Below are 19845 nucleotides of genomic sequence, written 5' to 3' on the forward strand. Positions count from 1 at the left end.
GGCGTTTGGTTGAGTGTTGTGTAATGTAGCAATGAACAACCTGGAGAGGGGAAGTGCCTTAAAACTACAAAGATCTGCACATAGTACAAAGTTACTTAGAGCTATCATGGCCAGAGAGGTCTGTGCAGGCCTCCTTAGGGAGAGCTGAATGTGTCTGGTGAATGGGCAGCAGGATGGACATTTTAATTTGCTGCCTGTGCATGAATGTATTGCTTATGGGAAGCGCTTGTCCCTGTCACAAGGGTCCTAATTTGGCTTAGCATGCAGGTTGGACACTGCAGGACACTGTCTGAGGAGTAATATAAAGAATATTGTAAGGCATTTGTTTAAATGGAGGATGTGGTTTCATAGGAAAATATCAGGTGCAGTATTGGTCCATCTTGGGAAGATTACTGAGGAATGAGAGGAAGTTCAGAGAGGTCTGACAGGACAAAGCCATATGGAAAACATGTTACAGAAGAGTAATAGAAAACATGGAGACTGTTTATCATCCCAAGGAGAAGAATAAAAATAAATGATGAAAAAACTGTGGTCAGTAACTTCTATTTTACCCATCTCATAGCAAGAACAAGGCAGAAGACAATAAATAAGGTGAAACACTCCTTTTTTCAAACAACAGTTTAACTGCTGAACTCACTCTGGTGGGAAATCGTGGAGGGCAAGAGTGTATCAAAATTCAGAAAGGGCTGGGCTGCTCTGTGTGTTTCCAGGAGAGCCAGATTTAGGATAACTGGAAGTAATACTGTATTTATCCCTCAGGACTTGCCTGTCAGAGATCAGGATTAAATGTAGTATCAGAGTAGATTATTTTCTTTGCATTTCTCTCCTTCCAGACACTCATAACTTCTTCTGCAGCATCCGATGCGACTGCTTGGTATAGCACAAGTACCAAAACAGCGGCAAGTGTGGGGTCACAGCTTAATTTCTCAAGCCTAGAAGAGTCTCTCTCTGGCCTAGTTTGAAGCTTCTGACACTGGCTGGTACCTTCATAAGCAGGACAGTGGGAGGAACAGACCCCACCATGCTTCCAATCTTTAGTTCCTATGGTCTGGGGAAAGCTTTGATCTTTCACATGAAAACTACATTTCAAGCACTGGCTTCTCAGTTTTCTTTAGGGTATAGACATAAGAATAAAACATACTTTTCTGGCTTTTGTGGGAAAATCCTGGAGAGTGAAACAGGAGGAGAAATTTAGGGATTTAGTGAAATGAATGTAATGATTCCCTACTAGTGGGTAACTATTTCTCTAGGTTAATTGCACTATCTTTTAGATTTTTTGAAGACTTTTTATCTCTTAAGATTGAAAAAATGGTTTGGAAGGGTAATTGCCTGTCTTGATTACTGTATGCTTCCAGGAAGGACTGAATGCATTACAAAGATAGTACCTATTACTAGGAGATTTGTTTTGACCCCTGAAAGTCGTATGCTGTAAACTTTACATCCCAGATCATAGAATCATAGAATCAATAAGGTTGGAAATGACCTCAGAGATCATCAAGTCCAACCTATCACCCAACACCTCATGACTACTAAACCACGGCACCAAGTGCCACGTCCAATCCCTTTTTGAACACCTTCAGGGATGGTGACTTCACCACCACCCTGGACAGCACATGCCAATGGCCAATAACTCTTTCTGTGAAGAACTTTCACCTCACCTTGAGCCTAAACTTCCCCTGGCACAGTTTGAGACTGTGTCCTCTTGTTCTGGTGCTGATTGCCTGGCAGAAGAGACCAACCTCGCTATAACCTCCCTTCAGGTAGCTGTAGACAGCAATAAGGTCTCCCCTGAGCCTTCTCTTCTCCAGTCTAAACAATCCCAGCTTCCTCAGCCTCTCCTCATAGTGCTTGTGCTTGAGGCCTCTCCCCAGCCTTGTTGCCCTTCTCTGGACACCTTCAAGTGTCTCAATATCCTTCTTAAATTGAGGGGCCCAGAACTGGACACATTACTCAAGGTGTGGCCAAACCAGTGCTGAGTACAGGGACAGAATGATTTTCCTGCTCCTGCTGGCCACACTATTTCTGATGCAGGCCAGGATGCCATTGGCCTTCTTGGCCACCTGGGCACACTGCTGGCTCATGTTCAGCCAGCTGTCAACCAGTACCCCCAGGTCCCTTTCTGCCTGGCTGCTCTCCAGCCACTCTGGCCCCATCCTGTCGTGCTGCATGGGGTTGTTGTAACCAAAGTGCAGCACCTGGCACTTGGACTTGTTGATGACATGGTATCTGCCATTTCCTACTTTCTAGAGCTACTTAAGAAAGAAAATGGTTTCCTAGAAGCTACCAGCAGAGAAGAAAATGAAGGGATTGAATAGCAGTCAGCTTAGTAGGCAGATGGGAGGCAGCTGCCATGAGTTTCTTTTTATTGGATTTCTTGGTCACTAGCTTGACTTCTTGGGGACTCAATCTCTCCATTGGTAAGCTGGGAATAGAAGTATAACCTCACACCACCTTGTCAGTGGGATGTTAAATTTAATAATTAAAAAACACTCTGGGAGTTTGGATGAAAAGTCTCCTGGAGTGTTGTAGGTGGGAAGTAGCAGTGTCACACAAAACAAACATGCCTGTTAAAGACAGCTGGCAGTTTTTGACCTTAAAGCCTACCTTTCTCTCTGACTTGCTGTTCAGTATCTGTGGAACAAACAGAGTTGTTTTACATATACATATGTTCATACACATTCTACTTATCCCTCACTCCTTCCTTGCTCATTCCCTTCTCTAATGCATTTGTTTGCTGAATGTGTTGGTATCCAGACAGGCATAGCTTGTCACAGTGAAGACATGTTTACTTCCAATGCCCCTGAGCTTGCTTGAAGCTTCTTCTCTTGCTGAATGTATGATGACCCCGTGGGTTTTTCAGTCCCACAAGGTTCTAAATACAGAGCAAATGCCCTTTTTCACCTAGCACAGGACTTTGAAACCAAGCCAAGCCTCCAGCCAGAGATGATTATGCCAGTTCCTTAGTGACTTTAGATTCTAGTGTTGGGATTTGTGCATAAATCAAGTCTAAAATCCCTTCCTTCCACTGAAATGTCAGGATTTAGCATCCAGAGGGAGGTACTAGGAGTTCATACAGAGAAATCCAATCTGTATGATTCACTGTTGACTTCTCTGTCTTTTTTATAGCTCAAGTAAGGGAGAAGTTGGGGAAGGTGGCATAATGGGGTGGATGTGCAAAGCTTAATGCTGAAAACAGAGGCCTGATTGAATAGACCTCCTTGTGATGAGAAGGGGGATCAATCCACAGTTGACCCCATCCCATTGTGTGAGTTGTCCTGGGAATTTCCTTTGAAAATCCCAGTGGTTTGGGTTTTCTGCATGGTTTGTACTCAGCCATTCCCTCCATGAATAGAATAGATTTTGCTGGAATTTTTGCTGGGTTTTCTGTGGTTATTGGCTGAGCAATGCTTTCTCACTTCAGAAGACTTGAGCAAGCATGTTGTGGAAGCACTGATCAGGGACCCTGAATCATTTGCTGGCTTAGATTTTTCATATATAGAACAAACATGTTCCTGGGACACAATTGCCCCCAAGAAGCAGATTATACTTTACTGTCCCAGGTGGAAGTGTTCATTCATTATTTGGATTGCAGAAGTGATTTGGGGCTTTATAAACACATGAATTTCTGCCCTGCAGAGTTTACAGCTCATGGTGATAGAAAGGCAGGAGGCTTCAGGAAGACTGGGGAACACAACACAGTCCTAAAAGATGAGAAGCAGACAGATCTATGAAATAAGGACACCAGATACTGATTTGTGAGCATTGTTCCTGTACATTATTTATAAATCTATTGGCCCAGAGGAAGGAAATCATTTTAGAAGGGAGGGAGTACTTGAGAAATCCATACCTGGCATTGTCAGGCAGAGATATTCAGGATGTCTCCCTGCCATAGGATTTCTTTGAATGAAATGCATCAATGGGGTAGAGGCCAGGATCTGTAAGGAAAATGGAACTTTTCCCTCATTTTATTTTAACATATTGCTAAAATTAACATGCAGCATTTGCCTGTCTGCTGTGCTGCCTCAGAAGCTAGTAGCAGCATTTGGAAAGGGAATAAGGCTCTTTGCTTGTATAGTGAGTTGCATCAAGCTTCTTCATAAACCCACACTACCTTTGGAGTTCTGTGCCCCAGGCCTGCCCCTAAGTCAGTCTTTGGCTCTTCCTGCAGTGGCTGGTGGTTGCCCTGTTTTATGGGCTAGATTCTGCGCTCAAAGCTCTGCTGACTGGCATTTTGTCACTGGTGTAGGCCCATTTAAAACAAACTGAAGATTATATCTAGCCAATATTACATGAAAACTCAAGATATATACCTTTGTTTTTTTCAGCGTGAGATCTCAGCATTGGCCCCACACACTAACTTTTCTGCTTCCCCTGTGTGGAACATACCCTGATGTAGGAGAATGCTGGTTGAAGCTGTGCTGTATGAACTGTGCCAGATGCTTAATTGCATTAAACTACTTTTCTACTACAGGAGATCAGATCTTCATATTTGTTATTTAAGTATCTTAGAGTCCTGTTTTTGTTTTTTACTTGAAGCACAGGGAGAAGAAAGGAGAAGAAACTTTTTTTCCTTCATTTATTTTCTCCTGATACAGTACATCCTGCCTTTGTGTAAGCAAACACAGCAATTGAAATGACACCAGGATTTCAGTAAGACAGAAATGAATCCTATATGGAAATCCTTAGCACTTAAAAGAACAACTTGAAGAACTCTCCTTCAAGACAGAAACAAGCCTGAAAGTCTGTCAGTCTTCTGCCTGTCATCTCTGTCCTTCTGCTTGTTAGCTGTCTGGGAGAGACCCATACTGTCACTGTGTTTTGTTTTTCAGAAGTCGATCTGCCACTGAAAAAAGATGGGTTCACCTCAGAAAGCACAACTCTGGAAGCCTTGCTGCGTGGAGAGGGAATAGAGAAAAAAGCAGACACTAAAGAGGAGGACACTATACAAGAAATCCAGGTAAAGGAGAGCCTCGTGCCTTGACACCTGGGGTGGATTTACCCCTTAGCCTAGCAGATTTTGTCCTGTGGCAGAAAAGATGCATCTCTTGATGGTTGTGTCATTCTACTGTCAAAAGGTTATCAAACCACTGTGCTTCACTTTGATGCTCTAAATGAACTTAGGATCTCACACACTTCTCCTGTCACAAGGATCTTGGTCATCTGCCTGTGTTCTGTGCAGCTCCTGTGTTGGAATTTGTTTTGCAGAACAATGAGATGATTACATATAAAACTGACAAGCAGAGATGGGTCCCAAACATAAACTGAATTTTAGTGCCTCATATTTAAAGTGAATTTGGACACAAATTTGAATTTGGATTCACAGATGCTGACTGTAGAAAGAAACATGTAGTTGCCTTGCCTTTTTTTCTTTTTTCTTCTTTTTTTTCCTTCTTTTTTTCTTCTTTTTTTCCTTCTTTTTTTCTTCTTTTTTCTTCTTTCTTTCTTTTTATACTCAGGAAGCATACAAGCAAAATAAAGAATCACAAATATTCTGTTCTTAATTATTATCTCAGTTATTATGAATACATATGAATACATTATGAATACATATGAGTGATGCAGGTATGTGAAACATTGCTTCTTCACACACATCATGGTTTCAAAGTTATTTATCAAGATTCTATTCTGTCTTGTAACAATCAATAGCAGCAATGTGTTCGTTGGTCTGTCACAGGAGGAGCTGAGCTAATATAAAGGGGTGCATGTCACTTTTTAAAGACATCTTATAAATGGCTAGGAAAGCAGGCTTGTCCACAAGGAGCAGCAGCACATCCTTGGAGATGCTAAAGCACCATTGTGCTTTGAATCCAGTAGTGATTTTTAGTGACAGCCATTGACCAAGTGTCAACCTTGGTAATTTTGGCTGAGATATGACTTCTTGTGGTGTTGGATGATAGGTTGGACACGATGATCTTGAAGGTCTCTTCCGGTCTATTCTATTCTATTCTATTCTATTCTATTCTATTCTATTCTATTCTATTCTATTCTATTCTATTCTATTCTATTCCATTCCATTCCATTCCATTCCATTCCATTCCATTCCATTCCATTCCATTCCATTCCATTCCATTCCATTCCATTCCATTCCATTCCATTCTATCTATAACTAAAACTAGTAAAAATTGCAGTGGGCAGCCCTATACCAAATGAAACAAAAGAACGTAGGCATCAAATCTATGTTACTTGGAGCTCAGTTCTACTGGTCTGTTTGCTAGGAATTTCACACGTGTATGGGCAGCAAAACCAGGTCTCCAGTTGCCAGTTACACAAGTACAGGAGCACCATCAAAGAAGCTGCATTCTGTGTTCATGGAATGGGGAAAAGCTTGACATGAGGCCCACTCTGTTTCCTTCTTCAGTTGTGTATCTGGGCCTGCTAAGCTGAGACTTCTAAAGCTCCATTTATACCTGCTTTCAAGGTCACAAGAAGTCATGGTGCAGTATCCTTATGATCCTGTCTTTGCATGTTGCTGTGTGATGTGAGCTTCCAAATTATCCCCCAGCAGCAGTCTAATGCATGAGACTTCAGAGCCAGTGGAACTGACAAAAGTCCTGGCATTGTAGAGCAGGGATGGGGTGCAAAAAATTGTCAACTGCTGTAGCTGTGACCTGTCATCTGGATGCTAGGTTCATCAGAATAGATGCAAAAGGCATATCTTGCTGTTGTTTCCTGTGCAAGCACAGCTTATGTGGATTCAGTCTATGCAACCACGGCTGCCAAAGCTTTTAATAGTAGCCAGCTTTCAGCTTGTGCTTCAGTGCCTGGCAGCTACACTGTACCAGACCAAAATCATGACTGGACAAATAAGAAAATGTAAATCTCCTTCTTGCTCCTTTGTATGTTCTTCTGTGCTGTAACTTGAAAGGGCTGAGCCTCAGTGGTGGTGAGAGTGAGCAGGTGGGAGAGGCATAGCTGTAATTCCCACCTCAGTCCAAGCCACTTACCACCCTTTCAGCCTCATCCTATCTGTCAGAAGCAGACTTGTTGCTTAGCTGCACTGAAGTACATTGTGCTTGGAAACTGTTTTAGAAAGACTAGACTATGAAAAGTTACTTTGTTAACAAGGGTAAAGGTTCCTCTTGCTAAACATATGCAGACATTGGGATCTGCTGTAAAGTTGGTATTTAACAGGGTTGAGGATTTTGCTTGTGGTTAAGTTGGTATTGGATGTGTCTTCATCGTTTGCTGGAGAAGGTTTAGATTAGCTTTTTCACCATGCATCGGAAAGGCTATGCACCTTCTGTCAAGGATTAAAGTCAATTTAAGAACAAAAAACCAATGGGCAAAGACTTGATCCTCTGCCATGTTCTGAAAGGTTTTTCTACTTTTGTGAAAGGCACAGTGTCTACTATTAGTCTTAACAATTTAGCAGGTAAAGTAAGAATAGACCCCTAGACCTGGTCTTCCAAATACAGGGTTTTATAGAAATTTCTGTTGGTTTTTTCCCCCCTACAAATTCAGCATTTCATGCTTGAGGTAAGTAGCAAGGAGGGAAAGCAACTGTGATTTGCTCCTGTTCTCCCTCTGCTGGATCTCAAATAGGTCTTAAGTAGAAATTTTAGGGAATGGACAAATGCAGCAGGACTGAAAACTCTCCCCATCAGTTTAATGGCTGATCTGAATCACATCTTGGCTGCACATTGTAATTGAAATGAACGGTGGCATGGCAAAGATAAGTTAGAGATTCCAGGTTGGTGTCTTACAAAATGGCACTGCACCATGAATGACAGAGTGGCTGGGACCCATTTCTATATTTCTAGCAGACATTCCAAGGGTTGAGGGAATTGCAGCAGGACTTCATTCCTCGTGAGTGTTGCCTTTGTTCATGGAATGTCCGACGTGAGCATATTTTCAGGGCAGCCAGCCTGTGTTTGATTCTGTAGAGATTACATTTCAAAAGATCAAGATAAAAGGGTTGAAGTTCCCTGGCCTGGACATCTCACAGTTGTGTGAGATGATGAATTATTATTTCTATTAAATAATTGATTGAAGGAACTATTGCTGCTTGTTCCTGTAACTTCCAGGAGACCTGTACTTCCTCAGCATTCTCATGCAACAAGACCCCTGCTTTTGGATTACAGAGTTGTTCCTGGAAGATGTTACTTTCTATATCCACTAAAAATGCTGGAATAAGTGAAGGAATTCTCTCCATTTTTACTATACAAAGTAAAATGTAAGCTGACAAAGAGAAAAATGCTGGTTTCTGTCTTCTCGAAGTACATTCTCAACATTAGAGGAAAACAAAACAATTTAAAGTGCAAGAATTTAAAACAAAAAATTCTGCTCAAAAGTTGCTGGACACAACCTGCAGTTCTGCATGCTAATACTTGTGTTGTCTTGGGATACTGGTGGTGCCACTGTTATTTCTTAGGAAAGCTGTTTTTCACAGTTGGCTGATATCAGTGTTATATTTTAATAAGAACTCCCTGGAGAACTGAGGGTGGACAGGAAAGCAGATTTTGCTTTAGTGGAAAGAAGTAGGGGTTCTGGGGTCTGATTTGGCATTATATCATTAATCAGCTGTAATTTAATAACCTGCAGTCTCTGTGGTAAAGAGCAGCAGCTGGTTGTATGTGTCATCTTCTTTTCTTCTAACCATTCCTGTTTGTTGTTCAAACACAGAGGGTTTTAGAAAATGATGAAAATGCAGATGAAGTGAACGAGGAAGAGGATTTGGAAGAAGATATTCCAAAACGAAAGAACAGGCCTAGAGGACGGGTAGGTGGAGATTTTACTGGAATGGAAAGGAAGAAAGAAAACCTCTGCTTGCCAGTGTATGTTTTTCATGTGTTGTATATGCAAAGCCTATATCCATGGATATGTGATATTGATAACACTGGGGGTAATTTTCATTCACATGGTCAAAAGTTTTAAATGTTCTTTCAGTTAATTTTTTTTTGGTGAATTACCAAGGAAAGAGACTTTTGAGAGCGGGGTAAATGATAATGCTGTGTTCACAATTGTAATGTAAAATGTAATGACCATGATGACATCCTGCTATTACAATGCTCTGACTTCAAAACATCGTTTGCTAATTACAGAAAAGCCACAAATTCAGTCAGGACAGCCAAAAAAAAAAACAGTCACTTGAACTGTGTTGATACTTTCTGCGGCTTTCTCCAAGGCAGCATTTGTGGCTGACACCGGCCCTCTTGAGCCCATGGCAAATTTTCTGTTTGCTTAAAATGGGCAATATTTTATCTCTAGGGGAGTCTGTGTCCCTTCTTTTATCTAACGTGTCCTTTTACAGTGTCATCAGGGCACCGCTTAAGTAACGAGGCCAACGTTTTAAAATTTGGAATCAACATTTTCAGTTGTGGCCCCTTCAGCTAGGCATCTAAATAAATGTAAACCCAATCCTCAGAAGTTTTGAGCATTTTCATCTGTCTTTGGCTCGAGCAGATGCTGCAGGGGCAGAGGAGCTCTGGAAGTATACCTTTTGATGTGTTTGTAGGAGTCAAGCAAGAAGGGCCACATTTTAGGCCGAGTGAGCAGGATACAATAGCTTTTGAATAAGAGAGAGACATGAAACCACATTGAATACTTGCAATGTACTTATGCATCAGACCCTCTCTTTTGGTTTCTTCTGTTGTTGTGTCGTTTCGGTTTTCTGCTCCTCTTTATTTTGGAGCTTAAGTCCTTTTAATATGTAAGATCAAAGCACTTTAATAATTGGATAAGTATATATTTCACCTTCCTTATTCTCAAAATCACCTGAACCAGTTTCTTTCTTTCTTTCTTTCTTAGCCAAAGACCCCCACCTGGAAAAAAATTTTCCAGAAAAATGTAAGTTTCAGAAAATTTGTATGAACCAGTAACCAAACCCAGGAGTTAGAATCTGTATATGCACACAAGCTTGACTGTAGCAAACAACTAATATTCCAGGCTAACAACTCTTTTCTAACAAGTTGCTCTCACATAAATTGCACCTGCTGGTTAGGGTGAGTGAAAGGGGGTGAACAGCTCAAGAGGCAGACTGATCAGGAGAAGGGAGTTTGCTCTGTTCATGTATCCTAGGCCCACATAAACAAAATCCTGTTACGTCAAAAGTTTTACTCTTCTGTTCAGGAATCTGTTGCAGAATAACTCTTAGTACTTTTTGTGTGCTAGCTTAGGAAAAAGAGTTGGAGGATACTAGATGTCACATTCATTTTGATGCTTAAATTTGTGTCTTATTTTCTGCCCTGGAACTGGCCCCCTACTAAGTACAGGAGCAGCAGGATCTCTTGCCTTTTGCTTGCAACTAACTCCTGCTCTGCTAGTGTCCTGGCTTCTTTCAGTGCAAAAAAGAGACATCCGAAGAGTGCCAAATACTTGGAGCAATTTTCTTTTTTATTTGATGGCACCAATAACCAAAGCAAAATGTGGTATAAATTAGGATTTCAAAATTAGGGCCAGATTCTCTATATGTTGAAATCTGGTAAGCCTGAACTGCATTCTGTCACGAGTGTTTTGCCACTCTTCATCAGCCCTTTTCTAATGTGAACCTGACCCAGTGTAGGGAATTGAGGCTGAAGATTTGAAATTAGGGAACATGAAACCCAGGCAGCAGTTTGTTTCTGGGAAGGAGCTGGTTAGGGTATTTTTAGAGGGCAGAAGAGGGGAAGGACATGCATAGGAAACTAGATCTTCAGAGTGTGGCCTCTGGGGATTCAGAGGAAGAGTGAGAAGGGCTGACAGCATCATTGCAGGATTAACGCAACAGAATTACTGCTCTGGACTTTCCAAATTGTACGTGCCCTTTCCTTTCCCTACAGCATGATTTTATTTTTAGTCCTGGGCTCTCCATCTGTCCCTCTGGCTACTGACTCTGGCTGCTTCAGGGCTGCTTCAAGGCTGCTATGCCATGGCTTCTAGGCCTCAAACATCAAGTCTCATAGTCTTTGCTGCAACCTGTCAGGAGAATTAAGGCAGTCGTGGATGACTGAATTCAACAGACTGGAGTACTGACAGCAAGCATGGGGCACTCAGTTTAGTGCTTCTGGGGCAGCTGTTTGGTTTACTAACCCCTCAAGGCCAACCCTGAAACCATAGGAGCATTAGGAAGGACACTGAAGGCCAAAGAGATGGATGTATGGAAGGAGCTTTTTACTATCTTTGCAGGACAGGGAGAGTGTGGTAGGAGCTGAGAAGGATAGTTTGCTAGGAGATATGAAAGGAGTACAGCTGCACCTGTACAGATTGTTTGCTCATCAGCCGGATATCCCATGGGACAATCTCAAAGGCACTGAAGACATTTAGGAACCCAAGGCTCACTGAAAGTCATTGCCTTGAAAAAAATCTCGCCCTGTGTGTTCAGTGTATGAAAAAGTACTTCTGACGTGTGGTCATGACACAAATGCTGTACCCTTGTGTTTCTTCAGAGAGCGGTTTGAAGGGAAACAGCTGGCTGTAAGACTAGCGAAACTCCCAGCAACAGACCTTAAACTGCCACCTTATTCTGAAAGGTGCTTGTGTAAAAATAGCACCTTCTTACTCAAAAGATCCATTTTCAGTGTGTAAACAGAGTCAGAACTACTGATCAGTGACAAAAATAAGGCTTCGCAGCTTTTTCACTGCCCTGAAAAGCCAATGCAGCTGGTAGAATATGGAAATGACATCCTAATCCAGGTACCGGCAGAAATATTTATTAAGGGCCAATCACTTGTCTCTGTGAAGACTCTGATGAGCTGAGGGTTGTATTGGAGCTGCCATGGACTGAAATGCAGCTTGCAGCACATTTTGCAGTAGCAAGGCAAGAAAGCAACTAGCCTGGGATTGATTTCATAGCCCAGAGGGGGTTTACAGAGCTGGCAGTGAGAGAGAAAATATTGCAAACTAGTAAGAGGATTTTTTGTGATATGGTCAGTTTAAAGTGGCTTGAAGCAAACAGTTGTTGCTGGGATCTTTTCCAAGGTGCAACTGCTTCTCAGTTCACCATTAGAAATCTCATGTGTGTGCTGATCTGCACAGATGTCTTTACATAAGGCAGAGCTATATTGGCCATACCTAGTATGACCCCTAGTATGATTTCCAGACAGCTGTAAATCCACATCTTTCCTTCGGGATTGTGTTAAGTTAGACCCGAGCAATGCCAGGGAAATAATAGGTGAAGGTTTTGTAAATCCCAATTTTGACAGACTTTGGCAGGCCAGTGTAAAACTGTTCCTTGTTTGTTCTCTTTAGATGTCCAGTGGAATGCAGTTTGAATAGTGCTAATTTGATCCCAAATCCACAGAAGAGGGACAGTGCTCCAATGACCCCTGTTTGTCTGGGGTACTAATAGTCTCAGAATTTCTACATCTTCTCCAGCTTTACTTGACAAAGCTCTGTCCCTTTCTTATTTTCACATGAAAAAGATCAGGAGATTTGAGTCAGATGGCCTTGTCTAGAGTGAGAAACATCAACAGTTTAATGAGAGCAGCAGTGGAAACTATTTTGTTGCTTTTAGCCAGGAAGAGTAGCTGGCAGAATTAATAAAGGGCTATTTAAGCCCTCCACCTGCAGATCACTTCCTCAAATGAAGAGTAGTTCTCAAATTATTGTCATCTACACACTGTATGTTAGCAAATATGAAAGAATTGAAGGCCTTGGCTCAGTTCCCAGTTCCACATCACACTCTTCAGCATTGGACATTTATGAGCTGTCCCCTTGTTGGCGTCTCAGCTGAGAAGGGTCAGGACCAAGTAGCTTTGATGCTGAATTCTACTTTTAACCATTGGAGCTCAGGACAGAGCAGTCTGTGCTGTGGAGAAACGGAGCTTTTTGGTTTCCAGGGCTGCTAACTTGGTATGTTGTAGGAACACAGAACTGCAGAGAGACCCTGCTCTGATATTGTAGGTAGCTATGTTACCTAATCTTTTCCACTAACTGGCCAAAGCTCCATTTTATAATAAGGCATGGTATCTTTGTCCAAGGAGGCCATTTCAAAACATTGGTTTTCAGCTAGAAACCAAACCAAGCAACCCCACTTTGGAAATATTAACAGAAATAATTTTATCTCTGTTTAATTTGGGGGCTGTTTTCTGACTGATTTAATGATTGTATTTATCCTCTGACACCTGTTCATCTATTCATTCATCCATATTCAGTTAAGCAAGGTATTTGAACATCTTCAGAAATGAATGTGTGATGATACTCAACTGAATATGTGCTGGCAGTGACCTACTGCTATGGATGAACAGTGTGGGTTATCTGTGGAGGGCATTTCCACTGCATTACAAGGTCCATTAACATAGTGTATATCTTAGGAGTTGAGGGGTCAAGCCCACTCTTGACAAACCTATATGAAAGCTGAGGATTTGTTTAGTTTATAATGCACATTTTTCATAGGAGGGTGAGGGGCACAAAGAGACCTCAGGGGCGATGGAATAATGTTAACATTCCTCTTGTCCTTGCAGGCTCGGGGATCTGGAGGCGGCAGGAGAAGGAATGATGCTGCCTCCCAGGACGATCATGACAAACCTTATGTTTGTGACAGTAAGTAGCACCCAGACAGCTGATTCTGCTTCCAGCCTGGTCCGACCAGCTCAGTGTACTCAGGGCTTCATCGTTTCCCTTCCAGCGAAACAGTCTGCTGCTCTCTGACTTGCATGTTTGCCACCTGTTGCTGCTGCTGCTCTTGGTGTTTTTGCATGAAGGAAATAAAATTCAGTCCTCAGAAAAGCTCCACTTCCCCTTGCCCTATAATAAATCATCTCTTATATTTTCTTTCTCTTTCTTCTTCTCTTTGTCTGGCTTCTCTGCCTTTTGTCTTCCTTTCCCCCATGTAAGATTCACCCTCTATTTCTTTCTCTGTTTCAGATAGTTACAAACAAAAGCATAACTCAAAAATCTCCGATAAAGGTACTTCACCTTTGTTGTATCTCTTCATATATTTTCCTTCAGTCCTTTTAAAATCTCACTGGGCTAAGTTTTGAAGGTCTTATTCTCATCCCACACTTGGCAAGCACTCTTGTGGTGTCATCAGGAGCTGAGTCCTCCTAAGAAAAAAACACAAGTGGAATGCTTTGTTTTGATACCTGTTCCCTTTGGATATGGTCATGCTATTCAACATCCCGCAGTGGGACTGCAGATGAAGTAAGGCATTGCCCTAGCTGAAAAATTATACCAGAGCCCAATGCCCAAACTGAAGGATACCAGAGTCCTATTATGAGGAAGGAGTCCAATATTTGTGGGTTTATTTTTTGCAATCTACTTCTTAGTGCTTTCCTTCTTGTTTTGATAGACTTTGTTACCTTTTTGTCATGTGAAGGACGCCTATCTTGCCTACATGCTTTTGAGGTCTCCCATCTTAAAGGCTTACTGTGGAGTTTACATGCAATAATGTTTTGTGCCGCTTGGTGCCTTCTATCCTACAAGACAATAAATAACCTGACAAAAGTTATTAGGAGAATAGAAGGAGGTCTTCATTTCTGTAATCTGAAAATATTTTGTGGTTTTGAGGACAATTCAAATCCCTCTTTCTCCACTATTTAAATATCTTGCAATGTTACTGACCTTTACTATGTCAACAACTTTCTTGTTTAGTTTTTAAAACATGAGAAATTAGGAGCATAGACAGTAAATAAGAACTATATTCCATGGGATCAAGTCATATTCTTTTATGGTGAGATCAGAACAGTGCTGGACATGTTGGGATTTGCTTCAATGAGGTGAATATTCTAAGAACAATGAGTAGAAATAGAAAGACTTGTACATGGAATCATGAATGGGAGTGTCTGAACACATGGTCAAGTAGGAAGAGCCCTTTAGGACATGAAGAGTCAGATTTCTACTGTGATTGAACAGTTTTCATTATGTGCTGGAAGAACTAAAATGTATCTTCTAAGACTTTGATGGGTCCCCAGTACATATCTTGCTTAAACCTGCAGCTTTGCTCTGCCTGGTATATGCGTAGCTGTCTTTATCTCTTTTCTGAAACATCCTGAAAAATCCAAGGACACTTGTCAGTGGTAGTAATTTTGAACATAATGACTCATTATTGTATGATCTTGCTTTGCTTTAGGATCTTACAGAGAACTCACAACGCGCTTAGTAGTGATTTGAACAGAGTAGATGAAACACCTAAGATATCAAAGCAGGCAGCAGAAATCTGGGCTGAAGTCAAGGCTCTGGTACATTGTTGTGCTGATGGAATTTTACTTTGGCTTAGATTTTAGAGCATAAATTTCCACTTTGGTTTTGGAAAGATATAGATTTTCCTATTTCATTTGGCTGATACCTCTCATTTTTAGGAAACTTATAGTTAGAGGTGAGTCATAAGGAGTTTTGGAATCCAGACTTTACACTATGACTGCTCCTTTTCCATTTAGATAACTAAGACAAGGGTTATATGATCCCAGAGCTCTTTTACTTGACTGTGAACTAGAAGGAAAGAACTGCCCCAACTGTGATGCCATCATCCTGAAGTAACATCCTGCACTTGTTAAGTTCTTCTAGAAACACATTACATACAATTCATTATGAATAACTGGTTTATGTTCAGGCCTTAGCCCTGCTTGGGTGGATTTCTTGAATAATTTTTTTCTTTGAAATTATTTGCTAAATATTTTTATAGATAAATCTCAATCTAATCATGGTAGATTAACAATTGGTTTGCCGTACTCTATGTGCCTGGGCAGGTAGGTTTGTCTTACATGGAAATATGCAGGTCATAAAATAGTGAATCAGTTTCCTGTTTGGGAAATAAAGAATTGCAGAATATATGTGGTTGGAAGAGACCTCAAAGATCATCCAGTTCAACCTTCGACCCAGCACTGAGGGGTCAACACTAAACCATGTCCTAAGTGCCAGGCTCACATGTTGTTAAACACCCCCTGGGATGGTGACTCCACCACTGCTCTGGGCAGACCATTCCAATCTTTGATAACTGTTTCAGTGATGTAGTATTTCCTAGCATATAGCCTTAACTCCCCTGCCACAACTTGTAACCATTTCCTTTGGTCCTGTTCTTTGCCGTGAAGGAGAAGAGGCTGCCCCTTCCTTGCTCCAACTTCCCTTCAGGTAGTTGTAGAGAACAACACCCCTCAGACTCTTCTTCTTCAGACTGAACACCCCCAGCTCCCTCAGAAGCGCCTCGTACACCATGTGCTCCAGGCCCTTCATGAGCCTCCTTGCCCTTGTGTGGACAGGCTTCAGCACCTCAATGTCCTTCCTATAGTGAGGTGTGCAGAACTGGACACAATACTTCAGGTGTGGCTACACCAGTGCTGAGTACAGGCAGATGATCACCTTCCTATCCCTGCTGGCCAGATTGTTTCTAATGCAAACCAGGATGCCACTGGCATAAACCAGGTTGGAAGAGACCTTCAAGATCATCACGTTCAACCCATCAACCAATCCAGCTCCACCTAAACAACTAACCCATGGCACCAAGCACCCCATCAAGTCTTCTCCTGAAAACCTCCAATGGTGGTGACTCTACCACCTCCCCAGGCAGCCCATTCCAATGGGCAATCACTCTCTCTGTATAGAACTTTTTCCTAACATCCAACCTAAACCTGCCCTGGTGCAGCCTGAGACTGTGTCCTCTTGTTCTGGCTGCCTGGGAGAAGAGACCAACATCCGTCTGTCTACAACCTTCCTTCAGGTAGTTGTAGAGAGTAATAAGGTCACCCCTGAATACCCCCAGGTCCCTCTCCAAGCTGCAATTTTCCAACCATTCATTGCCAAGTCTGTAGCATACCATGGGGTTATTGTGGCCCAGGTGCAGGGCCTGGCACTTGGCCTTGTTTAATCTCATAGGTTTAGCCTTGGCCCATCAATCAAACCTGTCCAGTTTTCCTACTTTCTAGCAGATCGACACAGCTACCCAGCTTGGGGTCATCTGCAAACTTACTGAATGTGCACTCAATCCACTCATCCAAGTCATTAATAAAGATACTAAAGAAGAGAGACCCCAGTAGTGAGCCTTGAGGGACACCCACGATCACATTATTGGTATAAATAATTACCTTTCTGGATCAACACTTCAATTTTCTGTATATTATTTTTATATATATATATATATATATATATACACACACACACTCCCCTGAATTTTCTGTTAGTGTTCTGGTATTTGAGTTTAAAAAGTGACCACAAAGAAGAAAGCAGATGTATATCTAAACCACATTAATTTTCATATTTAATTGTATGGGCACAAAAATGATTTATGTTGAAGAACTCCTCTGCTCTTTTTTTTTTTGCCTTCATAGTTACACACCTATATTTATGGGAAACAAAAGTTTATCTCCAGGTTTCATCAGTAATAAAAAGATTATAGGGAAAAAGCTAGTTTGTGTCTGTAAGATGCTGCAGGAGCTGTACCCAGCTGACACTGCCTGTTGTGTTGCAAGACAGAGATATTATTTCTGAGGGAAGGGGTGCTTATTTTTGGTGCTCATTTTTACACCAGTATTAAAAGTGACTGGAAATACAGAATTTGTATCTGGAGGAAGGCTGTCAAAGCTCAAAATATTTTATCAGCCTGTGTTTTACAAGAAGGTGGTTGGTTGCTTTTTTGTGGAATGAAATATTCTGAAATACTTCAGTTGATTTTATTGAGCATATGCTGTATCAGAAGTTCTGAATAAAATGTGTGACCAACCAAAGGATTGATAAAATTGCTAACATAATCATGAAGTGCCGTGGTTCATCAAATCAGCAAATGGAAAACTAGTTGGTCAGATTTTCAGCCAGTTGCACAGGATGATGTTGGGATGAACACCTGGATAATGAAAGTGGCAGGGCAGCCTGGTGTGAGATGGGTACAGGCTGGAAATGGGAAAAGAGCTGAATGGGTCAGCTGCTGTTTGAAACCAAACCCGAAACCAACTTGAATACCTGGCTAAGAGATACCTTAAGGAATAGTCAAAAGTAGTATTTGAGGAGCAAAGCCAACCTTCTGATGTCAAGCAAGAGAAGTGGCAGATATGCCGCCACAGGTGTTCACAGTAACCTGGGCATGTGATTTTTAAAGGAGGGATAGAATAAACGAATAATTACCTATGTAATAAGATTGGAGTCATATCATCATATGATAAGCTGGGGAACTGTCAAACGGTCAGTGCTATTAGAGCAGTTGTCTTAAAAACATTTCCAACATTTTCATCTTGTTTATTTTGTATTATTTACCTTGAAAAAGAAAAGAAGGCTTCTCTAAAGTTTTCTCTGAAAACCTGTATTCTGGTTTAAAGTTAAAATTGATTGTAACACCTGAGCTTTCTGACTCCAGATGTCTACTTGCTTTAGACAGAGCAGTTAGTTTGTGCTGAATCTCTGCAAGTTAATAACTTCCCTGCTGTCAATCCTCGTTTGTCTGCTTTCATTCTTCTTATGTTCCCACAGAGACTTACCTATGTACATATTTCCACCTTTGTTTTCTGTCCCTCTATCTATGGAAGATTTCCCTTGCCCATCTCTAAAAGGAGTTGCATCTTTCTTCTCCTTTTACCAATATGTCCTTGTCTCCTTTTAGTTTTATTTCTGTATAAACTGCTATTTTAGCATAACAACTTATGTTTGTATCTTATCCTTTATTCGTAGTCCCTCTGAGGCTGAGATATAAATTCAGATCCATTCCTTGTGCAAAATGAGAACTGACTGAAACCTTCCTATGATCTCTGCTGGATCAGTGACTAATGCAACCTCGCATGTACCCAGAGACACTGAGCCTATACTGTTTTGTAGAAGCTGATTTTTTTGTCAAAACCTTCATTTTCAGGTTTCTCTAGTTATTTAACCTGAATTTTCTCTGCTGCAGTCTAAGACCAGCAGTTCTTGCTCAGTTCTTAGTGGATAACAATGTCTTCTTTCTATGTCTGGGCTTCTCCCAGCTGTGTTTTCTTCAGCTCATTTTCTAAGCTTGTTTCCTTCCTCTGAAAAATCACCAAAGGGTCTTATTTATGTAGCAGTGGCCAGGACCAAGTTCAATGTGCTGTTCTGAGGACAGAAGCAGTTCAGAAGATGAATGTTTGATCATTTACATGTAACTTACATTTACTTATAGAACTGAGATTTATACACCTTGTTATGTATTGATGCAAGGTACAGAGATGACTGACCTAATAGCTTGTTGAGTAAACCCTTCTTCAGTGCAAGACTCTCCTCTCCAGTGCTGTGTCATGTTTCAGGGGTAAAGGAGTTTTCATCCTTGTCCACTATGTGAGTTTATATTTAATATACCATTTGTTACAGCTTCTTGTTCCTTCTCTGTTCAACCTTTTCTTCTCAGGCAGATAATCTATCATCTTCTGTTTCCTTATAATACTGCTTTGTCTTGTTTATCATGTGTATTCTTTATTTATGCTAGATGTCCTATTAATACTTACTAATGATGTTGCTGTTTGAAAGAATTGGTGAATGAAACTAATATGATATTTGAAAATTATTATTCCAATATTTTTGCCAACAATCAGTTCTTTGTGTGTTTGATTCTTTCACTCTCTATTCTACCCTCCAAATATAGGGGGAAATATGAGCCCAAAATGTACTCCTTCAGGTGCTTGAAGGTGCAGGAAGTTGCTTTGTGAACTTTTAAAACCAAATAAGCTTCTAATTCTCACCGATTTCAGCTGGAGGTAGTCTTCTAAATTGTTCTCCCTCAATATCCTAATAAATGTCTTTCTGCTTGTATTATACCTACAGATCATATAAGGCTAGTCCCCATGTGGACACATTGAACTTGACTTTGAACTACTAATAATTATATGGAAAATGGTTTTGTTTTTGAAAATGCTTGGCCCTACATCTGAATCACTGTAGCTTGAAACATCCTCCTGCTTTTTGTCATCCAACGCCACCATGAAATGTCATCATTCCTTTTCAGCACTAAACATATTGTAGGTTCTACCATCAAAATGATGGAGTCTTCAGGTAGTTCAA

The 19845-nt window shown here is 41.1% G+C and overlaps 1 protein-coding gene across 4 annotated transcripts in view; it reads left to right on the forward strand.

Moving 5' to 3' along the window:
- Nucleotides 1-19845, forward strand: part of DPF3 (double PHD fingers 3) — a 173312-nt gene that overhangs the window by 102159 nt on the left and 51308 nt on the right. For 2 of the 4 annotated variants that reach the window (XM_054161554.1, XM_054161553.1), the window contains exons 4-7: nucleotides 4830-4957; nucleotides 8623-8718; nucleotides 9748-9786; nucleotides 13380-13458. In XM_054161554.1, the coding sequence (XP_054017529.1) occupies nucleotides 4830-4957; nucleotides 8623-8718; nucleotides 9748-9786; nucleotides 13380-13458 (342 nt within the window). The remainder of the gene's footprint in view (nucleotides 1-4829; nucleotides 4958-8622; nucleotides 8719-9747; nucleotides 9787-13379; nucleotides 13459-19845) is intronic. The other 2 variants (XM_009900602.2, XM_054161555.1) reach the window with 1 other exon arrangement.

This window comes from Dryobates pubescens, chromosome 5 (genome assembly GCF_014839835.1).
Source record: "Dryobates pubescens isolate bDryPub1 chromosome 5, bDryPub1.pri, whole genome shotgun sequence".
NCBI lineage: Eukaryota > Metazoa > Chordata > Aves > Piciformes > Picidae > Dryobates > Dryobates pubescens.